Source organism: Eleutherodactylus coqui, chromosome 3, assembly GCF_035609145.1.
Source record: "Eleutherodactylus coqui strain aEleCoq1 chromosome 3, aEleCoq1.hap1, whole genome shotgun sequence".
In the NCBI taxonomy this organism is placed as follows: domain Eukaryota; kingdom Metazoa; phylum Chordata; class Amphibia; order Anura; family Eleutherodactylidae; genus Eleutherodactylus; species Eleutherodactylus coqui.
In genome coordinates, this window is record NC_089839.1 from 158,372,909 (window position 1) to 158,394,709 (window position 21,801).

General features: G+C 47.8%; 1 protein-coding gene across 1 annotated transcript; it reads left to right on the forward strand.

Annotated features, from left to right (window-relative positions):
• The first annotated feature begins 1,442 nt into the window (after positions 1–1,442).
• Positions 1,443–19,818, forward strand: LOC136619852 (protein Mis18-alpha-like). Its single transcript, XM_066594587.1, has 5 exons — positions 1,443–1,589; positions 2,587–2,653; positions 8,550–8,672; positions 10,268–10,364; positions 19,300–19,818. Exons 1-5 carry the CDS (start codon positions 1,448–1,450, stop codon positions 19,381–19,383), a joined length of 513 nt encoding a protein of 170 aa, XP_066450684.1. The 5' UTR covers positions 1,443–1,447; the 3' UTR covers positions 19,384–19,818.
• The last annotated feature ends 1,983 nt before the right edge of the window (positions 19,819–21,801 follow it).

A 21,801-nucleotide genomic window follows, 5' to 3' on the forward strand; every position in this document is an offset into this window, starting at 1 on the left:
CTTTCGTTTTTTTGTTTATGTCACGGCTGCGCTCTCCTCTATGGGAGAGCCGGCCGCAATGGAAAAGCATGCGGCCGAACCGTTTCAAAGCCGCCGCGGTTCTCCCGACGGGAATCTCACGGTTTTTGCTGCGGCCAAACCGCGAGATTTCCGACGAAAATACGCCCCGTGTGAACCCAACCTAAGTTTTATGTTCTTCTTCAGAGTCTGTGCCGCCCCCAACCCCTGAAGGACTGTCTCAATATGTATATGTACAGTGTATACGGTCTATGTTATATATGTACAGTGTATACAGGCTGTTATATATAGGTACAGTGCATATGGGCCATGTTATATATGTACAGTGTATACAGGCAGCATTATATATATATGTGCAGTGAATACAGGCTGTGTTATTCATATGTACAGCCTGTATGCACTGTATAATATAACTATCATGACCTGTATACACTGTATTTTTTAATATATGTATAACAAAGCTTGTATACACTGCACATATATATATAACATGGCCCGTATACACTGATTATATATATATATATATATATATATATATATATATATATATATATATATATACACACACACAGGCTGTTATATATATGTACAGTGTATACAAGCTGTGTTATACATGTATAAAGTACAGTGTATACAGGTTATATATATAGATATACATACAGTGTATAAGGGCCATCATATATTTTATATATTTATATATATATATATATCATCACCTGTATACAGTGTACTTTATATATGTATAACAAAGCCCGTATATGCTGTACATATGTATATCACGGCCTGTATACACTGTACTTTATATATCTAACACAGCCTGTATACACTGTACATATATATCACGGCCTGTATATACTGTACATATGTATATCACGGCCTGTATACACTGTACATATATATCACGGCCTGTATATACTGTACATATGTATATCACGGCCTGTATACACTGTACATATATATCACGGCCTGTATATACTGTACATATGTATATCACGGCCTGTATACACTGTACATATATATCACGGCTTGTATATACTGTACATATGTATATCACGGCCTGTATACACTGTACATATATACAGGCTGTGTTATACATATAAAGTACAGTGTATACAGGCTGTTATATATATGTACAGTGTACACAGGTTATGATAAACATATATATATATATATATACACAGTGTATATCGGCCAAAATATATATACATATATATAGTATACAGGCTGTTATATGTACAGTGTATACGGGATATATGTGTATATGGGACGTGTACATCTACGGTGCTGCGGGACATCTATATGTATGGTCTGTATTCGCCCCCCGGTCCCGCTCTCCTCACAGCCCGGCGGAGCTCTTAGCGCGTGCAGCAGTTGTCACGTGTGGGTGTTGACGTCACGTGGTCCCGGTTTGGCGTGCTGCTTCATAGAGATGGCGGGAGCGGCGAGTGAGGCGAGCGGGGAGTGGACGGAGGGGATGACAGTGTTCCTGTGCAGCAGCTGTAGGATGCCGGTGGCGGACTCGGGAGACCTTGTGGGGACGACAGATGACGATAAAGTCATCCTGCTGAAAGGTGCGGGAACCACGGAGCGATGCACGCTTTTGAGTGGCCGGCAGTGTGGAAGGAGCGCCTACAATTGCGACACCTGAGTGCCCCCCTGCCCATGCCCCCACACCTGAGGGCCACCACCCCACCCATCTGAGTGCGCTTCACCCTCTAACCCCCACCTCCCCAAGCCCCCACACCTGAGTGCCACCACCCCACCTGAGCCCCCCACAACTGAGGGCCCTACCCCCAGCCATCTGAGCGTACCCCCGAGCCTTCCCACCCAAGAGCCCCCGCGCCCCAGCCCCTCCGAGCCCCCACGCGGCGAGTGCCCCCGCGCCCCAGCCCCTCCGAGCCCCCACGCGGCGAGTGCCCCCGCGCCCCAGCCCCTCCGAGCCCCCACGCGGCGAGTGCCCCCGCGCCCCAGCCCCTCCGAGCCCCCACGCGGCGAGTGCCCCCGCGCCGCAGCCCCTCCGAGCCCCCACGCGGCGAGCGCATCTTCACCTCGCCGATCCTCTTCCTTCTGTGATGATACATTCTCGGCATTCTGCTTGCTGCAGGTCGCTAATGATGTAGCGTTCGCTGCCTAGCCGGGGATGCTGAATCCTATGCCGGGCTATTACTGCGACTTTCTCGGGGCATTAGACTATGAACCCTTGTGGCGAGACATGGCGCAGTTGCTGGCATAGGATGCAGCATTCCCTGCTAGGCAGTGAATACTCTGTCATTAGTGATTCGGCGTACGCTGACCTGCAGGAAGGAGACTGCTGAAAATGGACGCTACATAACTGGAAGAAAAGGATCTGGCCGGGGGACTGGAGGAGCAACGAGAAGATGCGGTGAGAAGACTGTCTGTCTGGGGAGGAATAGGGTAGCATTGTTTGTTTTTTTTTGTTTGTTTTTTCTAATGACAGAACCCCTTTAAGGCCAAAATAGGCCATGTCCTTAAGGGCTTAAATGGGTGTGTCCAGACTTTTGCCCTACCCAGTATATATTTGTGTGTAGAACTTTTTTTCCTCTGCAGCTGTTACAGAAAATGTGAAAATTGATGAAGACAAAGCGGTTTCCTCGTACCAGCAGGACGCGTTCAGGTGTGTACACAGCGTTGCGCTGATCTCGGCTCCATAAGGGCGTACTTACATTGCCGATGAGGTTTATGGCAATGAACCATAAGGTAAAGCTCTGACCTTTAACCCTGCAGTTTTGGATTCACAATTAAAGAGGTGATTTCTGAAGTCCAACAAATGCCATCCCCACAGGACGTCCTCTTTACAGGGAATGGAGGGGTTTGGGTAGTTTGTGGCTAAAACCTGTTGCTGCTGATACTGGAAGCATCTGAAAGGGTACATAATTGTATTGAGCCACTATACCATGGACGGCAGTGTGGCATACACTAAAGTGCTCACAGTGTCAGCCCTCCATCAATCGGACAGTGGGGACCTATCCTGAGGACAGCTAATCAATATCTCTGTCTCAGGAAACCCCTCTGTCTTAATATAACTTTATAACAACTAGAGTTCTGTTTTTCAGATACAAATTCCCTGACTAGTAAATATTCTAGAAGCGGGTTGTCTGGGTCACGGTTTCCATTTATAACAAAAACCACAGTGCTGGATTTATCTCCTGATGGACACAACAGACCCTGTTGTCCAATGCGCTGCCAGAAAAAACGGCATTTATTGCTGGTATGGACGTGGCATTGCCCATCTAAATCCAAACTGGATGTCCTGACAGGTAGTCTTGTCAATGGGAAAGGGAGATTGCCCATGTCTTCAAGATTGTTGATGTGTAGTAGACGGGATTCTGGAGGGTTCTTGCAACTGTGATGGAAGACCCCCCCCCCCCCCCTCCTCTACCAGCCCTGAAAGCTGGCATCCGTGTCGATCACTAACCAGTGGATTGGGAGGAAGGAGCAACCCTGGAGAATTGGAGGCAGTGGAGCCACCATAGAAGGGCTTGACGTGAGAGAAGTTGGATGGGACAATCCAGAGACTTGTCCCAGTTGGAAAGAATGGTGTTCTGGAGTGGAACTATGTGAATGGGACTGCTTTCACGGGTAATAGGATCTTTTCCCATTTCAGATTGGAGGGCAACTGTCTTGTCTTTCGGAAGAATGACCTGAGAAGGCTGAATGTCAAATGGCATTCCTGGAAAAAGAATGCGTTGCGAGGGAATGAAGCCTTGCTTCCGACTGTTATTCAGCCAAAGTGAGGGATTGTGTCCAATGGTGATCGTGAGGCTTTTCAATCTTTCCTTTCTGGATGGAGCCTTGATGAGAATGTTGTCCAAATATATGCGATGACTAGTACTCCCTTGGATCGCAAAAGGGCCATGACAGTCGCTATGATCTTTGTAAAGGTGCAAGAAGCTGTGGCCAACCTGAGAGGCAAAGCAACAAACTGAAAGTGTGAGGACTAAACTACATATTGATTTACGTGGAATAGAGAAAAAAAAAACACTTATAGCCAGTGGAGACTGTCTATCTGACCTAGGCATCTTGCACCACTAATAGTCAGACCTCCTGGAACATCAGGAGTGGTCCTTTCACCCGAGCAAGGTACTTTGATGGGGACGTCCCTTCATGAATTCGCACACTTGAGAGATTTCTTAAGGGAAACTGCATCTGCCAATGTTAGTGATTGACTGGGAAAGTTGGGGCACAGGGGCATTCTATGTGGGGAGTGAAGCCCACTATCCAACTAGATTTGTGAGGAAATGGATAGAAGGCATCTTTGCCTCGGAAATCATTTCTCTGGGATTTCCATTTCCTGGAAAAAATCTATCAAACTCAGAATGGTAACTGAAAGAATTGGGAGTGTTTGATGCACCTAAAGGATATTTTCTATTGTGCAGGGGTCGCATCCTTGATCTGTAAAGTGTTGTGAATGGCCATGATAACTCTGTCTACTATATCGCTGTTCCTGCAGGACTGATAAGGGTCTAGCTTGAAGTCAGACTTTGAGTGGGACAGTTTGCCCAAGGAGAGCTTGTAGTCCAAGTACAAAAAGCAGTCTATGGCGGGTACATGAGAGGTGGTCAGGGCCATGGGGGACCCAGATGAGAAATGGTCAGAAGATTCCCAAGAATGTTTGTGGGGTTCTGCCATGCTATGATTTCACTCTTGGTAGCTCAGACTTCTTTTTGGATGTGGACTGAGGACCAAAAGTAGCTGTGTGTGAGGTGTTCTGTGACTGAGGCATATTGGTGAGCTCCACCGAGTGAGACAGGGCCCATTCAGGAGGAGGGTTGTTGCTCCCCCGGCCAGAGGGGGTTGGGTGGGGGGTTCCTTGGCAGATGGGGACTGGGTCAAAGGACCAGTGCAGGAGGTGCAGGTGGACCTGGCCTGAGGGAATTTTGCGATGGCAAACATTACAGGCAAAATGGGTGTCCTAAGTCTGTGGCCCTGATTGGCCAAAGCTGCCTTCCCTAAGATTTGGCATACTGGACAGGGCAAAATGAATGCTCCGGGAGGAGAAAAAAGGTATCGATCACCTAGGGCAAAACAGGCCTATTCAATAGGCGACCTGATGATGGTTCCTAGAGCAGACTAGGAGTCAAACTGCTGCTGACCTTCCCCGAGGGGGGAGAGGGTGAGATGGGAAGGATCTAGAAGGAAAGCCAGCCAATGAACCCCCTTAGATGAAGGGAAGCAGGTGGTGGTGGTAGTAAGGGGCTTCAGAGGTAGGCCTAAAAAGAAAAGAATTAGGCTAGAGTAAGCCCTAGCCCTGGGAAATAAAGCAGGCCTGGTCGGAGGCCTGACAAAGCCCTGGAAAGAGATCCAGGAGCTCCACTAAGTGAGTCATGGGGGATCAGGAACTAGATAGGAGCCGGGGCCTAGAGTAGGAGGATTGCCCAGCCACCTGGAGTAGGCCACGGTTGGGCATGACTGGGGTCAAAACTGTGCCCATCTGCTGGGAGCAAGGTGAGGGTTCGAACAGATTTCTCCTGGGTCTCCTGAAGCAGGCAAAGAGACTTGGATCTGTGAAAAGGGAATCTGTCATTGTGGGTAGGCTGCGGAAGATGGGGGGCTAGATTTGTGGCCTGGACAAAATATAGGCACCCTATCACGGGGCTGTATTCGATTGGGAGCCACAGTTAGGCCACAGGCCATGAAACCTGAACACTGTAGAGCCAGGGATGAGGCCTGGGAATTGGATCAAGTGTGGGGTCATGAGGGCTGCAGAGGGTGAGGTAAAAGACAGGATGGTGGAAGCCCAGCAGGCTAGAAGTGGGGGCAACTGGAGGGGGCCCAATGCAAAAAGGGAGTGGATCCTGGAAAGGAGTCCAGGGATTTGGGTTGAGGTTATACTTGCCTGTCCTGAAGTCTGGGAAGTTTTTCTGTTGCTCATGGGGAGTGTTGGTTGTCACTGCTTTGTGCCAGGCTCTGGTAGGCGGGCAGGCGGGAGTTGGCTGGTACAGACCGTTGTCCATTGACTGGAGTAACAACTGATCTTTCACTGGTTTGTTCCCATTTAGTCCAGCCCTTGGCGAGCAGGAAGTGACAGTCTGACTATGTCAGTGCTGTTCCCTCCCTTTGATGTGGGAAGGACAGTAAGGTCTTCCTGTCTTTGCTGCCTAAAAGGGAAAAAAAATAAAAAAGGTAGTTATCCTATATAAACTAGAAGACAAAGCGCTTAATCTGGCGGTGCTCTAGGTGTGCTGAACGGCTGTGGTGAAAGTTGCAAACGTCTGCAGACTTTCTTCTTTTCAAATTCATGCTCAGAACCTACAACCTCACCCTTCTATCACGCCAAACAAGTTTCCTTCACCTCTCATCTCCTCACTATCCCACAACTCTAAACGACCCTTTTGACAGTTTTCACTCCCTTCTCAGCCGTAAACTGCAGCCCCCGGTGACGGATTTCAGTGCCGAAGAGCTGGCTGCTTACTTCAAAAAGAAAATCAATGACATTTGACGGGAAATAACATCCCAATCCCAGACTAGCCCCAACCCAAGTCTCCTCAGTACTGCATCTACCTCCTGCTCACTGTACTCGGACCAACGACAGAGGAAGAAGTCTCCCCTCACACCTCCTCCAGTCCCTCTCCCCAGTGGTCATTTTCCACCTCAGAACTATATTCAACCTCTCTCTGGCATCTTCTGCTCCTCATTCAAACATGCCATCATATCCCCACTGCTAAAGAAGCAGACTTGGCTCATCCGATGCTGCCAACTACCAACCCATATCCAATCTCCCCTCCATCTCCAAACTACTAGAACGCCTGGTTTACTCACGCCTTATAAGCTATCTCTGAAAACTTTCTTCTCGACGCCCTACAGTCCGGCTTCCGACCCCTGCACTCGACAGAAACCACTCTTTACAAAGGTGTCTAAACGAATTCCTGACAGCCAAATCAAAGGGTGACTACTCCCTACTGATCCTCCTCGATCTTTCCACAGCATCCTACCTATCTGACCGCTCCTTCAGTGTCTGCTGTGCTGGCTCTACCTCCCTTCCTCTTCCCCTTGCTGTTGGGGTCCCCCAGGGCTTGGTCTCCTCGGCCTTTTCCTCTTGTCTATCTACACAGCCCCTATTGGACAAACCATCAGAAGGTTTGGCTTTCAGTATCATGCTGACGACACCCGGTTATACACCTCCAGTGACATCACAGCGCTGGTCCTCCACAACACCACTGACTGTTTTCTGTCTCTAACACTATGTCCTCTCTCTACCTGAAACTGAACCTCTCAAAAACTGACCTACTGGTGTTTCCGCCCCCTATACTAACGGACCTCATCCCGACATCTCCATCTCAGTGTGTGGCACCATAACTCCCAGACACCACGCCCGCTGCCTTGGGGTCATATTGGACTCCGATCTCTCCTTTTACCCCCTACATCCAATCTCTCGTCCAAACATGTCAAGAACATCGCAATAATCACTCTTTTCTCACTGCAGGCACGCTAAAAACGCTCACTGTCGCCCTCATCCACTCTTGGCTCTATTATTGCAACTCGTTGCTGATCGGCCCCCCCTGCACCAGACTCTACCCCCTCCAATCCATCCTGAATGTGGCAGCCAGGCTCATCTTCCTGTCCAACTGCTAATCAGACGCCTCTGCCCTGTGCCAGTCACTGCACTGGCTGCCTGTCAAATTTAGAATACAATTCACACCTCATCCATGAAGCCTCCACAGCACCGCCCCGCCCTACATTGTTTCTCTCATCTCAATCCACCACCCAGCCAATAAAATAAGGCTAAATGCCCCTTTGACCCGAACCTCTCATTCCAGCCTCCCAGACTTCTCCAGAGAAGCACTAGTCCGCTACCCAAAAATATCCGGGCAATGGCCTACTCACAACTTCAGGCGTGCTCTAAAACCGCCCCTCTTCAGGAAGGCATACCACATCCCCTAAACCAATCCCTCTGCACCCACCTGATAACATGCTCCCTGACCTACTGACTGCAGTTCCTGCTAGCCACCATCAACTGCCCCCTGCAGTCATAATGATTCAGCCACTCTATGGCCTGACCATTATCTATGTGTATAGCATCACTCACTCTCCACCCCGCCATATTGTGCACATCTCCAGCCCCTTTACCTTCTGTATCCCCCCCATTATCTGTAGTATGTATCTCGTTGGAGCCCTGCACCCCTACTGTCTCCATCAGCTGATTACTACATGGAACCGGGGTCTTGTATCTGTTCTCCATGTTGTAAGCGCTGCGGAGTATGTTGGTACTATATAAATACAGATGATTATAAGTGGAGAAGCAGATCTGTCTCTGCCTGCTAAGGATGCTAAGCTCCAGCAGATTAGCTCAGTGCCTGTAAGCAGGTATGACATGTATAGGAGGAGTGTCCCGCCTCCTGGTGGCAGCAGTCTATGCCCGTGCTTCGTGTGTGCCCAGCTGCATTTTAATTTCATTGGGTATTCCCATTGTTGGTGTATCCCGTCAGTATACATGGATGTGATTTATAGTCGTTTTTCCTTTGCATTGCAGTTCAAGACGGACAAAGCTAATCCTTGATTCTCTTTACCAGCACCGTGCAGGTTCTGTACTGCAAGGGTTGTTCCTCGACTCTTGGAGTCTTGTATACAGCGACACCGCTGACTCTCGACCACAAGCGGGATTTGTTCAATATAAATGCAGTTGCCGTTACTTGGTAAGAGAAATTCTGTTTATGTAATTGGTGGTAAATTGGAGCAGCGTTTTGGTGTCGCCTTGTGAATTCTGATGGTGCCACAACCCCCCTAGAGACTACTATGAGGACTGTCTGCTCCCAAACCATTCTGGCAATTATATGGAGTAGTGGAACCTTCTAGATTTATCATTGACGACTCTGTAGTGTTTATGAATGGTACCAAATACAGCTTCTCCCGCAAAAAGCTGGACATCTTACGGCTGCCTCCAAGGAAAGTTAGGAGTACAAGCTGAAGACTGCTTCTTTTGTTTTGGACTCCTGATGTAATAGTTTTCTCCTCTTGGATTGCTGTGTGCTAAAGCTTTGTCTCCTAGATTCCCCCTAAATGCTTTTTGTTCATTTTATTAGAAATAGAAAAAAATTAAATTTTTCCTCAAATTCGCCCGTGGACAGGAGCCCTAAAGCTTTAGCGTACCCTCCAGGGGCGGAAATATTTCAGTGACGCACAAATATTAACCCCATTCATTTGAGGTCGTACACATGAGCGATGTTATCCTGCATGGCACAGCAATGTGGGAAACAAATCGCAACATGTTCAACCACGTTTCCCCGAAAATAAGGCACGGTCTTATGTTAATTTTTGCTTCAAAAGCTTTTACTATTTTAGGTCTAGCTGCCTGGACACCATTTAAATGGACTTATTTTATTAACCATAACTTGGGTGTATTTTTGGAGAAGAGCTTATAGTTCAAGCATCCTCAAAAATCGTGAAAATTCATGCTAGGTCTTATTTTTAGGGAAACGGTATCTGGCTGCGTGATCTGGCATCGCTGCCCCATAGCCTAAACGTGGCTGGCGGCAGCAGCGCTCGCCCCATTGGAAGCAGTGTGACAACTCTGCGATCCTGTGCCGCACGCCTGTGTGAAGTTAGTCTAAAAACATAGGATCCGGCTAGAACAGTAAAATTAGTGGCTTGGAGTAATTCTATTTGGCGTAACGCACATTCAGCGTGACAAGAACATACTATTGCTAAGCACCTGAAGCTACCCAAAATGTTTGTGTCACGCTGAATATTCAGACTTGCTGTATACGGGTTAGAGGCAGGTCGCACTTCTTGGAGGGGCTTTTATTTATTTTATTTAGTTTTTTTTTTACATTTTGCTCAATTACCTTTTTTACTATGGACACAGGTTAGCATTATCCGTGTGTTCCCTGCTGTCCCTACATAGAGATCAGTGATTAATGGTAACAGCCCATGTGTTATGTGTATGCAAACCTGCCTACAAGGCCCATAAACGCAGGTAACCCCTATGATGCCGTGACGGGGTCCCCTAATAACATAACCACCGTGTTCAGATGGATTTGTGTGACTGCACAGGTTTCTCTGTTCCCTGCATACTATAGGGCGTGCGCAGAGCCACCAACCCGCTGAAGGATTAGCCTGTTCTCGCCATTGTACAGCTGCTATTGGGCTCCCATAGATGGGTGCTTGGCTATCGCAGCACGGCCCCTAGTAAAGACAGCGCAAATGTGTCATTTTTGCAGATTCTGGATAGCCCGGAGGTTTTCACTTAAGAAGGTGTATGACCAAAATAACAATAGTTTCTTTATTTCAGTTATTGCTCTAGTAACGCGCGCAAGCAAACCTCCAGAATGGATCAAATGGTAGTGAATCTGCCAACTATTCCCTTTATGGAAGCACAACTGAAAAAGGTAAGCGGTGACGTTGGATGTTTTACAATGCAGCACTGCTATAGTTACATGTCATAGTGATCCAATAATAGATAACGAGGTTGTCCACCTGTAAAGTATTGATGGACTATCGTTGGGATCACTCATCAGTAGTAGATCAGTGGGGTTTCATCGCCCAGGACCCCTGCTGATCAGTCACAGAGCTGACCGCCGGACCCATTCCCGCTGCAGCAGCCAGGCTTCGTATTACAGGGATACCAGACCTGGCCGTTGCAGGAAAAAAAAGATCTTTCTGCTTCTTGCAGGAATCTGTCCGCGTATGAGCACACCAACCCGTGAAACAGCTGCTCAATGGTGGTCAAGGGCAGAGGCCCCTCGCTGATCTACTGTGGATGACCTATCTGTAAAGCGCCCTTTAGACACAGATTATCACTCAAAATTCGCTATAGCGATAAGTGAGCGATAGTTTTGCTTTTAAAGACGGACATTTTTTTCCTAACGAAGATCGTCAGAAAACGTTGGGCTTTTCAGTCGTTGTATCATCGTTGTGTCGTGTTTGCATTAAGAACTCCCTAAAATCGCTGAACGATGTAATTTTGACCAAACAAAAAGCAAATGGCCGAACGATGGATTTTAAGTGGACTGAAAGACAATGATGAGCGAATCGTTAACGAAAACTGCACGACGGGCGCAAGGTAGACACCCTGATCGCTGAAACGATGGCTTTTAAATTAATTTCAAGTGATAATCGTTGTCTAAATTAGCCTTAAGATAAGCCATCATTAATTTACAACTTGGCATTCCCTTTAAACAGTTTGTACTAAGACAGGTGATAAGGCTATTTATAGGATAGGTGGTAGTTTGATAGGTAGTGGTTTTACCACTGAGACCTCCACTGATCCTCAAAATGGGGGTCCCGTGATCCATTCTTCCTGCACCCACCCACAGTGATGTCAGATTGATTAGATTATGGGTTGTGCAGTGCTGCTATATTTACTTTAATAGGGCTGATGGAAATGGCCAACTGCAAGCGCTCTGCCGTCTCCAGCAGTCCCATTGGAGATGGAATGCACCGAGCGTGACCATCACCATTCAATCTCCTCCTCACTCCCCACCAATCAGACCTTCCGCTCTGGTCAAATGGACAGTTGGTGAGTCTATTTTAGTCCAACCCCGTCAAGGACGACAAGGAATTTACCTTAGTCACCGCTGTGTCCAGAATCTGACCGGTGGTAAGCTCTGCATTTATTGGAGGTAGAGCGGTCGGATTGGGAGCCCAACTGGAGAATCTCCTCAACAATATTACACAGAAGTTTTCTCTCCACGTAGGCGCATGTGCAGAAGTAGTGTGTAATGCACCCATTCCACGGACTACACAATTGTTCACTTGTTGTGCATCTTTAGCTCCATTCACACTGCAGGTTACACATCAGAATCTGCATCTTTTTACTATATTCTTGAGTTCAATAGGAACTCTGCCTGGAAAACACATTTAACGCTTTATGTAGTGACGGGCTACACTGGGGTTGTAGTGGAAGCTGCTTTCAATGAGAGCTGCACATGCAATTACAAGAACCAGCCACTACACAGGGGCCGTAGCAGCAACTCCCATTACAACCTTAGTGTAGTCCGTCACCCCCTGGAAAACCCCCTTAACCTGTTAATGACGCGGACCCCCCCCCCCCCCCCCTTTATTTTTTTTTCAATTTTTGTCTCCCCCCCCCCCCCCTTAAAAAAAAAATCGTAACTCCTTTATTTATCCATCGCCATCGCTGGATGAGGGCTTGTTTTTTGCGGGACGAGTTGTATTTTTCAATGGTGCTATTTAAAGTACCATATAATGTACTGAAAAAACGTTTTTAAAAAATTCTAAGTGGAGTAAAATGAAAAAAAATAAACATCATTCCGCCATCTTTTAGTGCGTCTTGTTTCTACGGCACACAAACTGCAACAAAAATAACATGATATCTTTATTCTATGGGTCGGTACGATTGCTACGATACCAAACTTGTAGAGGTTATTTTTTACTGTACAACTTTTTCGAAGAGATTTAATTTTTTTCAATTATTTTCTGCTGTCATCTTCTGCGCGCAATAGCTTTTTTATTTTTCCGTCCATAAGCGAGGGCTTATTTTTTGCAGGATGACCTTAGTTTATGCAAGTACCAATTCGGAATACGACTTTTTGATTGCTTTTTATTGCATTTTTTTTCTGAGAGACAGGGTGACTGAAAGTGCATTTTTGTCGTTCTTTATTTTTTTTTTCGGACGACATTCACATGCAGGGTAAATAATGTGCTACTTTGATAGAGTGGACGGACGCGACAATACCAAATATGTATTTTTGTTTTATTATTTTAGATTTTTTTAAATTATAGATATGGCAAAAGGAGGGTGATTTTAAACTTTTATAACTTTTTTTTAAATTAATAAAACTTTATTGATCTTTTTTAAAGTTTTTTTTTTTTTTTTAAAGTTCCCCTGGGGGACCACAATATGCGATACTTTGATCGCTCCTGCAGTATGACGTAATGCCATAGCATTACGTCATACTGCATTCTGACTGGCAGCCTATCAAGCCACCCCACAGGGATGGCTTGATAGGCAGTCACCAGACAGCCCTGGAGCCTTTCAGAAGGCCCCCGGCAGCCATGACACCTGAACGGCTCCCCCGATCTCACAGATTTAAAAGCCGCTGTCTGAATTGTCAGCAGCATTTAAAAGGTTAATGGCCTCGCAACATATCTACATACATAGCCCGGCACTGCAGGACGCTAATGTACACCCTGTAGCGGGAAGGGGTTAATATAAACACGGATTTGAAATGTGCATCACGGTAAAAAACCCTTTGACCTGCTCATTGCTGACATGTATTCAACTCATGATCTAAGTCACGATTGTAGACAAACACAATGTAACTAAACTACCCACAATTTCTTCCTGTCTTGTAAGTAATCCTCCACAGTGCGGGGAGAGGATGTGAACCCGTTAGCAGCGGTCGCTTCGGTCAAATGGTTCTTGTAGCTGCAGAAAAGATTTGCACAATGTTAAGGAGGAATTTTGAATGATTCCTCCTTGCAAATAATGTTTTAGTTCATCAATATCTCTGGGCTGTGCTGTGTTCTGAGCCCTCCTATATCATTAATCCCTTCCCGCTCCAGGGCGTAAGTTTACATCCTGGCAGCGGGGTACTTCCCGTAACAGGGCGTAAACTTAGGTCCTGGGGATAGTGCGAGATCACTTATGATCTCACGCTATCCTGCAGAGGGAGCCGTCTGTCAGTCATAGTCGGCCTTCCGCTACAACATCGCGGCATGGGAGGGGTTCACAGACATCACCGGGCTCTCGCGATATAATCGCAGAGAGCCCAGCTGGTTGCCATGGCAACAGGACGCCAGGCACTGGCGTCCTGTATTGCCATAGCCTGTGATTGCTGTATAAGCAATAAGGCATAGCAGGGCAGTAGCCCTGCCATGCCTTATAACAGCGATCGTCAGTGCTGTACTGTAAGTGCCCCATATAAATAAAAAACTATAGCTTGTCGTGCAAAAAATTAGCCACAGAGTTCCATACATAAAAAAACTTTGAATGCAGTGATTTAGAGAAAAAAAGATTTCCAAAAAAAGGGTTTTTATTGCAGAAAAGTGGAAAAACCTAAAAAAAAAGTAAGCATTTTGGTATCGTTGTAACCGTACCAGTCCGCAGAAAAAATAGATTGTCATTTATGCTGCATGATTAATGCTGTAAAAAATCTGTGGCAGAATTGATGCGTTTTCTCTCCCTGCGATCATAAAAAAAAATAATAAAAGTTTTACAATATAGTCTATGCACCAAAAAATGGTACCAATAAAAACTACAGTTCGCCACGCAAAAAACAAGCCCTTATACGGCCGCGTCGAAGGAAGCATAAAAAAGTTATGACTTTTGAAAAATGGAGGAGAAAATCCACCAAAAACCGTTGCATCCTTAAAGGGGTTGTCTCGTGAAATCAAGTGGAGTTATACACTTCTGTATGGCCATATTAATGCACTTTGTAATATACATCGTGCATTAATTATGAGCCATACAGAAGTTATTCACTTACCTGCTCCGTTGCTGGCGTCCCCGTCGCCATGGATCCGTCTTAATTTGCTGTCTTCTGGCGTTTTTAGACGTGCTTGCGCAGTCCGGTCTTCTCCCTGGTGAATGGGGCCGCTCGTGCCGGAGAGTTGGTCCTCGTAGCTCCGCCCCGTCACGTGTGCCGATTCCAGCCAATCAGGAGGCTGGAATCGGCAATGGACCGCACAGAGCCCACGGTGCACCATGGGAGAAGACCCGCGGTGCATCATGGGTGAAGATCCCGGCGGACATCTTGGTAAAGGAAGAAAGAAGTCGCCGCAGCGCGGGGATTCGGGTAAGTAATAAACTTGTTTTTTTTTTTAACCCATCCTTTGAGTTTGTCTCGCGCCGAACGGGGGGCCTATTGAATAAAAAAAAAAAACGTTTCGGCGTGAGACAACCCCTTTAAGCCCAAAACAGGCCATGTTCGTAAGGGGTTAAAGTGGACCCATCAACACGATCTCAATCCTAGAACTAACTTCACTGGCTGAGAGGGAAGAAATAATGGCTATTAGTGCTCTCTATTCCTGCTCCACCTACTGTACGTATTTCCACACTTGGCTGTATGCTAATCATTAGTGAAGAGTAGAACCGCTCATGAAGCAGCGGGACTCGCACTCCTTTTCTCCAGTTTGGTTAGATTGTGTTTGCCTATATTCTGACTTGGAAAATAGACCACTAGCCGCAGTCAACAGACACCCAGGTAATTAAAGGGTTTCACTTACTTTTTCTTGCAACTGTACCTTTGTTAAACCTGGGCTCCCTTCTCACCCTAGACAACAAGGTTCTGCATGCTTATGATCGGCTAGTCCCAGGCGGCTCACATTCACTGTCATAAACACTCTAGCGCCCCCAGAAGTTGTCTCCTTATCCTGCACACCACGGCATGCGGCTCCATCTAATGCAGATCTGTAATGATGAGAGTTGTGGTGATTAGATGAACGGTCTTTTCCCCGCAGGCCCTAAAAGTGGTTCCTTCCCCTTATCCTATAAGAGGCTCTTGTAGTCTCCTTGTTTGTAGTGACCTCTTCTTCCACTTGTGTAGAGCTTGTTGACCACTAGACGCTTCTACGAGGCAAAGAAGAGATTTCACCCCGTTACCAGAGGGGGGCGCATTATTGGGATGCGAGAAGCTGGATGGTCATATAAATGAATTGTCCCCCACTGATGACGGCCGTGTTCGTGTCTGGAAACCTCGGGGTTAGTGCCTCAATCCTGCCCCCTGCTAGTATGATGGGGGGGGGAATTGTGTACACAAGTCGGTCCCCCCTAGTAGTGGTACGAGGGACAATGGCAGCTCAGCGATATGTTCAGGACATCTTGCAGCCATATGTGTTCCTCTCGAGGCAGCAGGATGATGCTCGGCCGCACACACAAGGGGGTCACAGGAAACCACCACAACATTGTCACACTTCCATGCCGTCAGGGACACCAAATTCCACAGCCTACGAGTTTACATTATCTAGAGGCTTCGCTACAGCAAATAAGGAGCATTATGCCACAGGATACCATACAGAACCTGTATACCTCCATACCCCCGTATAAGCTAGAGGCGGTACAACAGGGTGCTAGAGCCTCCATGCCCCCAGTATCACAGCTTGTATCCAAGATAGAGGTGGTAGAACAGGGTACTAGAGCCTCCATGCCCACCTGTATCACATCTTGTACTGCCTTTAGCTTGGATACAACAGGGTACTAGAGCCTCCATGCCCGCCTATATCACATCTTGTATCCAAGCTAGAGGCAGTACAACAGGGTACTAGAGCCTTGATGCCTGCCTGTATCACATCTTGTATCCGAACTAGAGGCGGTACAACAGGGTACTAGAGCCTCCATGCCCCCCGTATCACAGCTTGTATCCAAGTTAGAGGTGGCACAACAGGGTACTAGAGCCTCGATGTCTGACTGTATCACATCTTGTATCCAAGCTAGAGGCGGTACAACCAGGGTACGAGAGCCTCCATGCCTGCTTGTATCATATCTAGTATCCAAGCTAGAGGCGGTGCAACAGGGTACTAGAGCCTTCATGCCTGCCTGTATCACATCTTGTATCCAAGCTAGAGGAGGTACAACAGGCTAGTAGAGCCTCCATGCCCGCCCATATCATCTTGTATCCAAGCTAGAGGCGGTACAACAGGGTACTACAACCTCCATGCCCCCTGTATCACAGCTTGTATCTAAACTAGATGTGGTACAACAGGGTACTAGAGCCTCCATGCCCCCCCCCCCCCCGTATCACATTTTGTATCCAAGCTAGAGGCGGTACAACAAGGTACTAAAGCCTCTATGTCCCCGTATCATATCTTGTACTGCCTCTAGCTTGGATACAACAGGGTACAAGAGCCTCCATTCCTCCCCTCCCCATATCACAGCTTGTATCAAAGCTAGAGGCGGTTCAACAGGGTACTAGAGCCTCCATGCCTGCCTGTATCACATCTTGTATCCAAGCTAGAGGTGGGACAACAGGGTACTAGAGCCTCCACGCCCACTGTATCACATCTTGTATCCAAGCTAGAGGCAGTACAGTAGGGTACTAGAGCGTCCATGCCCCCCGATCACATCTTGCATCCAAGCTACAGGTGGTGCAACAGGGTACTAGAGCCTCCATGCCCCCTGTATCATCTTGTATTCAAGCTAGAGGCTGCCAAGCAGGGTACTATAGCCTCCATGCCTGCCTGTATCCTAAACTATTACACAACTTATGTGACTTTTCTGAAACTCGCATCCGAGTTACATGAAGGTGTGAAGTTTGGATACCTGACGAACACGAGAAATTGACTATTTAAAAAAAATGTATACTTTCAAGCGGTGAAAAGTGGGTGAACTAAGTGTCTCCTCAGTAGTGGGGATGAGATGCCTCCTACGGGGACTGGACTGCTTGCTCTACGCACAGAGGGGCTTTGGGATGATTGGTTGAGAGGAGCTCAGGCTCCCGCGGTCGTCCTCCCCTGTAAAGGGGGCTGTGTTTTTAGACCCTTTCGGACAGGTTTTCCAACTTGTCTGGAGAAGGGGAGTGGCCTTTGTTGCGCCACAAATTGTGCCAAAATGCAACAAGATTTTGATGCAATTTTTATCATAAACTAAGGCAACTAATAGGTGGTCAGAACTTAAGGGCTATTATCACTCAAAACACGAAAATACCCGATAATCGTTCCATCTGAACACAGAACATCATTTCCTATTCATTTTTTCGCTCACTTTTAATCAGCATAACAAACATGGCTGGTTGGCTGACTTCTCACTGCGTGGAAGCGCTCCCTGCTCAGTGAGAAGTCAGCGGGGATCTGCCTGTCTAGGCGCTCGGCACGCACAAATAGCAGTGATGTCACACAAGTCGTCCGTGTAAATGAGGCCCTTAGACAGTCTTTACATTGGACGGGCTTCTCATTCTCTGATAAATTTGTCGCATTCTAAGGCCTCCCTCACACAGGGCGTTTGCAGAAATGCAGCGTTTACTGCAGATTCCGCCCCGTTTCAGCAGCGCTGGCATACTTTATGCCAGCATTTTGGCTGCGTTTTCAGCTCGGCTGAAAACGCAGCCAAGGATGCAGAAAAGAAAAAAAAAAAGTAATACTCACCTAGCCTCTACAGTCCGGGTTGCGGCCGCTGGTCTCTGCCGCTCATCCGGGCTTCCTCTGCAGTCCCAAGTCTATTGCCGTAGGCCAGGTTTGAGAACCCCGCCTCCAGCAATAGAGTGCTGTGATTGGTTGTCGGCGCTGGCTCTATGCCCAATCACAGCCCTTCATTGACTGTCTCAGCCAATCAGAGCTTGCCGGCGCTGATTGGCTGAGACAGTCAATGAAGGGCTGTGATTGGGCATAAAGTGCGCCGACAACCAATCACAGCACTCTATTGCTGGAGGCGGGGCCCTCAAACCTGGCCTACGGCAATAGACTTGGGAGTGTTGGAGAAGCCCGGATGAGCGGCAGAGACCAGCGGCCGCGACCCGGACTGCAGCAGCTAGGTGAGTATTGCTTTCTTTTTTTTCTCTAGCTAGCTGGGACTGATTTTCGGGGTAGGGCTTCTATTGCAAGCCCTCACCCCGAAAATCGGTGAGCGGTTAATGCTGTACAAAACGCCCTGTGTGAGGAAGGCCTAAGGGCTCATTCACACGGGCGTAGTGTCACCGCATATTACGCACATGTATATCCCCATGCGTAACACACAGTTAATGGAGTCAATGGTGATCAATGCACCCCGGCGTGCGGGCGCTGGAGACATAAATGGCAGCACGCTCCGTACGCAGCCCTTGTACGTCCATCCGCAGGCATTGTGTACGGGCAACATTTTCATACGCATTGCCCTCCTGAGCAGAGAGAAAACAATCACACTGTGCATGTCTGTGATCGCGTCATTCACGGGCGTACAAGGTGTCTGCGGGCTGTGTACTGCGGGAGACCCTCGCTGTTGTCTGTGATCGCATCATTTACGGGCGTACAAGGTGTCTGCCTGCTATGTTCGGCGGGAGACCCGCGTGTTGTCTGTGATTGCGTCATTCACGGGCATACAAGGTGTCTGCCGGCTGTGTACTGCAGAAGACCCTCGGTGTTGTCTGTGATCACGTCATTCACGGGCGTACAAGGTGTCTGCCGGCTGTGTACTGCAGAAGACCCTCGGTGTTGTCTGTGATCACGTCATTCACGGGCGTACAAGGTGTCTGCCGGCTGTGTACTGCGGGAGACCCTCTGTGTTCGCGTCCTTCACGGGCGTACAATGTGTCTGCCCCACTGTAGCCGTGTACACATGAATGCCTTCGTTCTTGGGATCTGTAAGTGACCACAATGAATTGTTCTCTTGCTATTCCATTACATTCTTATTAATGAGCCTGTTAACCCTTTCTCTTCTTGCTCCACCTTTAGCGCAGAATGCGATTCGGTTCCTGTGAGAGAGCGTTAACGGACATTGAGAAGAAGCTGAAGGCTGACAAACCAACTTCCGTGTAGTCCAGCGTTTCACATTATGTAGCAGAAAGTTTTTATTTTTTTATTTTTCTGGGCAAATCAAAGCAAAACACCCCAAATTGGGATATTTGGAATGAATACTCTGGAGCCAGTAAAATGCAGATCCCACTGTCCAGCAGCGGCAGCTCTGCTGCATGTTCTACTGCTAAGAAACGGATCTGCTTTTGCCAAGCCGATACTAATGAAAGTGAGTGGAGATGAGCCGCTGCGGCCGGTTCACCGCGTGACGGACCTAGCTGCTGCTAATGTACGTTTCTCCTAAACTCCTGCACGGATCCCCCAGCAGACACTGCCTGACAGTGCGATCAGCGAGAACTTCCCACCATCGGGGCTTCGAGGTTGTATTCATTATCTCCAGCTCATTTTAGGCTCCCTTCTGTATTTGACATTTTTTTCAGTAAAGACCGTTTTAAACAATCGCCGTCGTCCTACTACATAGCAGCGCGCTCGTCGGAGAGCTTACACTCATATGTTTCAGGGCTTTAGAGTGAAGTTGGTTAATTCACTGCTGCCTCAGACCCCGGGGGGGCAACTTCTAGATTGTAGTTTACATGGTGTGTGTGTGAACTCGGACGTGCTGAGCGCTTCTTAGGCTGGGTTCACACTGGGCAGATTCCCGTCGGCAATCTCGCGGTTTGGCCGCAGCAAAAACCGTGAGATTTCCGCCGGGAAAACCGCTGCGGCCGGCGCTCCTATAGAGGAGAGCGCAGCCTCAGCGGAAAGAAAAAATAAATAGACATGCTGCATATTGTAAAGCCGCGGCTGCGGTCGCCGCAGCCACGGTTCCTGCCTGACTTACCGCAGCGGATTGGCCGTCCCATGTGGACGAGATTTCTGAGAAATCTCGTCCACATGGACGGCGAATCCCGAGATTAGCGGCCGCAGGCGGATTAGCCGCGGCGAAATTCCGTGCGGCGACCGCAGCCGCGGTTCCTGCCTGAACTTACCGCAGCGGATTGGCCGTCCCATGTGGACGAGATTTCTGAGAAATCTCGTCCACATGGACGGCTAATCCCGAGATTAGCGGCCGCAGGCGGATTTGCCGCGGCGAAATTCCGTGCGGAATTTACGCGGCAAATCCGCCCTGTGTGAACCTAGCCTTATTGTTGTGGACTGGAGCCGCACCTTTTATCATCTGCGGCTTGGTTGGAAATAAAAGAATCCTTTTTTTTTTGTGCTGTGATTTCTGAATAAGTCTGAGAAGAGAAGCCACTCTTTTAAAACAAGCTTCGTTTTAGCCTACCTTCACACAGGCGAACATGATATTGCACTTTACCCACGAATGAGGGGTTTTCCGTCAAAAAGCCTCCGGTCCCTTCTGTGAAGCAGCAATCCTCCGATGCGACTCTCAGCTACGTCTGGGAAACCTCACATCACTCGCACTAGAACCAATGGCCGATGCGTTCCGAAGAACACAAAAATAAAGGATATGCTGCATCTTTTTCCCCATCGTGTGTGTGTGTGTGTTTGTGTGTTTCATTGTGCGTCTCATGCGATTGTCTCAGTCATGCGAAAGCAGCCTAAGAGGGAGTTATCTTCCTGTTGTATTATTTTCTAACATGCCTTCTACGTGCACTGATGTTAGAAAGTGCATCTAACAGATACGGTTTAAAGGGCTGCGCTGGTGCAAACGTGCTTCCCCGCCCTCACCTGAAGGTCTCCTCCATGCAGTGTCGCCTCCTGTTTCATACTTATCAGACACCAGCTTGATGCTGAGATTTCTCTTTCATGGTTTTCTGCCATCAGTCTTATAGTCCATCTGCCCAGCTGGAGCCATTAGGCTGGGTTCACATGGGGTGGAATTTCTGTGCGGAAACTGCAGGCCGTTGGGAATCGGAAGCCAGGGAGTGTGGACAGCGCAAAGCATTCGGAGGAGGTGAGGGAGAGTGCGGCATCAGCTACAGTTACATTGCTGATTTCCAGTCAAAATACACACCAATTGTACTGATTTTGACTGTTTTTTGGATGCAGAAATACCGTGGAATTTTCTCCCTCTTTTTTTTGAACCAGCCCTGCACTTTTTAAAATGATGGAAGTAAACTCATACGTTGTGATAAACCCCGTCCCTGACCACACCCCTATGTCCTGCTTTGACTATTGGAAAATCTGGTCACCTTACCCCAGTCTGCAATTACAAGTGCACATCCCATTGATTTCAATAAGAGCAACACTTCCAATTGCGAGCGCTGGCCCCTACACAGGGGTCAGAGCAGTGCTTCATCTCCAACCCCGGTGTATCCCTGGAATAACCCCTTTAAGCAACATAGTAATACATGTACTCAAAGGAGGAGTTGTAAGGTGGTCCATGCTGACCATGACTGCACAAGTATGCCATATATATGAATAAGCGAAAGAAAATACACCTTCCTAGAAAAAGGGGCCAGTGTGTTGCCAATGCTT